General features: G+C 45.9%; 1 protein-coding gene across 1 annotated transcript; it reads right to left on the bottom strand.

The window, feature by feature from the left end:
- Positions 1 to 898: 898 nt before the first annotated feature.
- On the bottom strand, positions 899 to 4,326 carry drd1b (dopamine receptor D1b). The gene has a single exon (XM_084730361.1). It carries the CDS (start codon positions 2,917 to 2,919, stop codon positions 1,534 to 1,536), a length of 1,386 nt encoding a protein of 461 aa, XP_084586487.1. The 5' UTR covers positions 2,920 to 4,326; the 3' UTR covers positions 899 to 1,533.
- Between the last annotated feature and the right edge of the window lie 1,086 nt (positions 4,327 to 5,412).

Here is a 5,412-nt window from a genome sequence, read left to right as displayed (position 1 = left end):
ATTAGTGCCACTTTGAGTAGACGGAGTAAGAGCTTAAAATGGAGGGCTGCCAGAGGAGACGGTGAAGAGGAGGCTGACTGGAAAAGGAGGAACTTAAAAAGAAAGGTACAGCGCCGGTGTAAAAGGACCACGCTGACTGGTGGCGGAGAGAGGAGGGAAGAGGTTGACAAGGCTGAAGAAACAGGGGCAGCAAGAGGGGAGGAAGGGACTTTGCTGACTGAGGAAACGAGAGCAGGAAGATGGAAAGGAGAGGAGACCGCAGGGCCCTAGAGAGGGTTTTCTGGGGAGCCGCAGAGAGGGGAGACAAAGCTAATGAAACAGCGAGTGAGGAGAAGAAATGGAAGAAACTTCAGGTGAGCCAGTCTGATGGGTCCCTGGCGGGCATGACTAAGGATGGCTTATACACTGTAACAACAAGAAAAAGTTGAAAAAGCTCAAAATTTCAGGGCAACCTAACTGCAATAGATTTATGAGTTTTGAGTCGAATTTAAAGAAATTTTAATACTCATAGATTTTAGTTTATCTAAGGAAGAAAAACAAATTATCTCAAGAAATGGTTAATAGTTTGTAAAACTTTTCTACAACATAATCTAGTGGGACTTTTTTGGTTGGTTTGAGCCAGTTTGAGTGCCATTTAGTCCCATTATACTGGAGAGAAGGCCAAAACTCTGCAACTCACACCAAAAAAAATCAAGATGGATAAATAGCACTACAGGCCAGAGGGAAAATATGTATATTTTTTTCAAATAAAACCATTTAATTTTCATTCAGTTCCGGTTTCCTTGAAATTTTGAGTTGTCTCAACTTTTTTTTCAATGTAATGGGATACTGGGAAGGAAAAGTAGACCCCTTCTTTTTCTCTCCTCCCGCAAGATAACATGGGTATGACAACTATTTGTCACCTGCCTGTTTAGTTTGACTCATAATATTGTACTTTGGTTTTTCGAAGCAGTTTTAGCTCAAATAAATTACCACAGCAACATATTTGTCTTGATTTTGCAATTAAAAATGTACCAAAGAGAAATAACTGCAATAAACTAATCATACTGTACCCAAAACCAATTTACCCACATTGTTCTTTCTTCCATGAAACACATACAAAGCACCTACCTACAAGACATTTTGCTAAGAGTTACTACATCTTCCTCCACTGTATATTGTGTCAGTACTGTACAGTATACACATGCACATGTATACATCTTTGTAAATATCAAAAAAGATGTGTACATGTGCATGAAGCTAGTGTTCTGCTTTAATATTCACATTATCAGCATTTATCATCAAATGTGTCAATTTCATCAATAAATGCTGAAAGTATTTTGCAGATAGTTATATCCAGGATAAAGTGCCTTTACTTTGAAACATTCTGTAGGTTTTTCCATGTAGATTTTTGTTGACAGTCTTAAGGTCCTCTAAATCCCTGTCAGGCATGTCCTTGAAGACAACTGTCTCTTTTGTTTCTGTCCTTCTATGTAAGCTTTCCTTCCCTTTGTGCGTACATACATGCCTCCAACCCATCTTTGCCATCTTTTCTCAACATGACACTGCTTTGTGCTGTCCGTTTTGTGTTATGGGATTGATCTTTTCCAGCGTGACCTCAGTATCGCTGTCTAAATTCCCAGAGATGGCTGGGGAGAGTTTCTCCAGGGCGTTGTTTACCATCCCCACCTCGACCTCGCCTCCACATCCGTCCTTCTTCTGCAGCTCTTCCTCCTGACACAGGATGCTGTGGGGGATCACGTAGCTGGCCGAGTGGTTGCCCTCCTTTGGGATGTGGCTCTTGGGCTGATACTGGCAGTTGGGGTTCGAGGTAGGGGCGCCCATGTTGTTGTTAATACTGACGATCTCGATGGCGTTGTTCCCCGGGCAGAGCCGGTGGCAGCCCAGGAGGATGGAGAAGGCTTTGCGGAAGTCGGCGTTGAAGGCATAGATGATGGGGTTGAGCGAGGAGTTTGCCCAGCCAAACCACACAAACACATCAAAGGTGGTGGAGCTGATGCAGGGGAAGTCGCCTTCTGGCACGTTTGGCTCGCAGAACGGAACCATGCAGTTAAGGATGAAGAAGGGCAACCAGCAGCACACAAACACCCCCATGATGACCGAGAGTGTCTTTAAGACTTTGGTTTCTCGTTTGAACGACATTTTGAATGAACTCTCACTCTCCATGTTGGAACTATTCCCCATGCTACTGTGGCGGTTTTTGGCACTCTCTGCTGCACGCTCCAGGGCAGATATTCTCCGTATCTGCTTCTGGGCGATGCGGTAAATCCGGGTGTAGGTGACGATCATGATAGCCACGGGGATGTAGAAGCTGATAAGAGAGGAGGAGATGGCGTAGGTCCTGTTAAGGCTGGAGTCGCAGTTGTCAGGGGGCAGATCACCCGGGTATGTTCCATTTAGCTCTGCGTAGCTGGTAGTCTGAGCTTTGTGCCAGTTCAGCTGAACAGGGATGAAGGAGATGAGGACGGACAGGGTCCACGCCACGCTGATCATCAGACATGCCACTTTCGGGGTCATCTTGCGTTCATAGCGGAATGGGCTGGAGATGGCCCAGTAGCGGTCGACACTAATCACACAGAGGTTCAAGATGGAGGCAGTGGAGCACATGATGTCAAACGCCACCCATACGTTGCAGAACGCGCCGAACGGCCAAAACCCCACAATCTCAGTCGCCGCCTTCCATGGCATGACCAAGATAGCCACCAGCAGGTCGGAGATGGCCAGCGAGATGACGAAGAAGTTGGTGACCTTTGACCTCAGGTGTCGAAACTTGGTGACGGCGGCGCACACGAGCGTGTTGCCTAGCAGCGTGGTGAAGATGAGGAGGGAGAGGAAGCATCCCGTCAGCACGCGCTTGGACGAGTCTTTCTCCGACAGCAGCTGCTTGCCATCTCGAACTGTTGAGAAATTCTGATCCATTGTTTACGTTGCACGGCTAATAGAGTGACAGAGGGGGTGGGTGAGGGGGGTGTCAGCAGTCACCCCATCACATCCCCAGCCTGCAGCAGCTGCGCCTCTCCGGGGAGGAGTTTTAGACGGACGGCGTGGCTGGTGGAGAGGTCATCTGTCTCGGCACCAGCTCTCCCACAGACTGGGTCATCCATAGGCTCCTTGTCACGACCGCCATCCTGCTATAAATATTTCAAAAAGATCTCTTCGAAAATTTGTCCCCCAAAAATGCCTGCTTCATAAATTCCAGAACAGGCAGCAGACATTCTAGTTTGAAGAGGAGGAATATTCCAGCTGTTGTTTGCACTGTAGTCATGAAAAGCAGCAGTAAAAATACATTAAAAGTGAAGTCCTTGTTCCTTTTTCTCTTCTCACTGTGTGCTTCTGCAGCTATCAAGCCCTCAGCCAAAGTTTCACACCATATTGTTGCCCAGCTGTTGAGTAAACAGAGGCTCGGCCAATCATTAGCCTTATATACCACCTCATCAATAACTTGTATTGATGGTTTTCGCGCTGCGTTTATCTGATTTGTGTAATGATCCTCGAGGCGTGTCCGTGTGATTATATTGGTGCCTGTATCGACGCTGATGCACCCTGACTGCTAGGTGTTGAGTTTCATTTATTTTTTTTTATTTCTTTGAATGCAGCTCTCTGTCAGAACATGGCACTGCCTCCTCCTGCCGACATTTCCACCTGAGCGGTGAGCCAAAAAAATTCTGCTAAAAGAAAAAATAATCTAAAAGTCTCAACAGCCCAATTTGATATCGGAAAAGTGCATTTTAAATGTCTTAATTTAAAACAGAAAGATCGCAGCTCTTTTTATGCTGACATGTCGGTATAATCCAGATGCGAGCTCTTTTTTTTTTCTTTTGGTTTAGTTTGCGTGTCCAGTTGTGCGGACGCAGCAAAACGCAGCTTTCAAAAATATTCAAGAGTTATTTTGGCCACCCACCTAAATCATCTCTGGCAGTTTGAGACACAGGCGCAGTTTTATTTTCTCATTTCCTTAAAATTTTTAGACAGTGCGCGCTCTGCTCCGTGGATGTGGACAGCTGGTGACGCGCAGCAGCGTCTTGGGTTGAAATAATCCAAATTTTTTTCTCCGGACTAATAAAAGTATTTAGTCCCCCAAAATCCACATCTCCTCGGCGTACATCCAACTTGTATCTTGGTACCAAGTGACGGAGAATGAGCTCACCCTCTCTGCGCTCTCCTCCATGGGAAAAGTCAGCCACGCTCCCCCCTTTTCTAAGGCGGTCCTAAGGTGTTTTATCCGCTCCTTATGCTTTTCCTTTTCAGGGTCATCCTCTGTCGTGCATCATTCAGATACCCTGTGATGCGTCTGCGGTGTGACTGGCCGGCGGAGAGTGATGGGAATGACTCTGGTCTCTGTGCGCGCTGCTCTCCTCTCTCTCCGCTCAGCTGCTGCCTGCCGCTGTGCGCCACGGTCTGTGCCACAACTGCTCCATCCCTCTGTCCAGGGAGGCTGTGGAGGCTAAAAGCCACCCAAATTCACACAACATACAGCACTACAAGGAGTTTTGCCACATGGTTTATGATGAGAAACACATTTAAGACCTAAATTTATGAAAAGAGTAGAATTAGTGGTTTATTCTGAGAAATTTGAGCTTTGTTTCTCAAATCATTTTCTAAATTTTTGCAGCCTAAATCATAAACTAGGCCTAACTTGTCCTTTTTACAGTGACAGTACCCCAATGATGGTGTTCCCTTCATTTTCTTGCAATTTATTTTAGACTTGACCTACGCTGACATAAACTCCAATAATATCCCTGTTCTAAAGTCACAAACAGAAAAAGAGGAGCTAAAAAATGAAGGTGCCTCCATGTCCTGGGATGAACTTGTAGCCAGCAGGCATGCACGCAAAGGCACAATGAGGCCATCTACTGGATGCAAGATTGTGGGAGATTGTATGTGAGAGTATAGTGTATGGAAGCAGAGCTGAGCTGAGAGAGAGTGAGCTGCAGCGCACAGTGTTGCATTAACGTCACCTCAATAAACATGACTGAACAACTCTGAATTAGATTAGAGTCCCATGAGTCTGCACGCTGCAGCAGGAGGAGACCCATGAAGTAAGAGAGACTGTGTGTGTGTGTGTGTGTGTGTGTGTGTGAAGCTAATGTTATCAAGCCGCTAGCTCCCTGGCAGGCCTGGCCAGTTTGCATATTAACTATTTAGTGAGATGAAATCCTCAATGGACTCTGTCCCCTAGTGTGTGTGTGTGTGTGTGTGTGTGACTTTTGTTATGTATGTTTGTTTGACTTTGTATGTGTGCATTTATGACTGTGCATGTATGTGTATGTGTATCGTTGTGGTATGTGTTTGTGGATGTGTACACATGTATTTGTGTGTGTGTGTGTGTGTGTGTGTGTGTGTGTGTGAGTAATGCATGTAGACAAGCCAAGTGTAAGAGGCCTGGCAGACACAACGCCCACATTTCCCTGT

The sequence above is a fragment of the Lutjanus erythropterus genome, chromosome 11 (assembly GCF_056507025.1).
Source record: "Lutjanus erythropterus isolate fLutEry1 chromosome 11, fLutEry1.hap2, whole genome shotgun sequence".
NCBI lineage: Eukaryota > Metazoa > Chordata > Actinopteri > Lutjaniformes > Lutjanidae > Lutjanus > Lutjanus erythropterus.
Note: the sequence above shows the minus strand (reverse complement) of the source record. Positions and strands in the feature narration are given on the sequence as shown.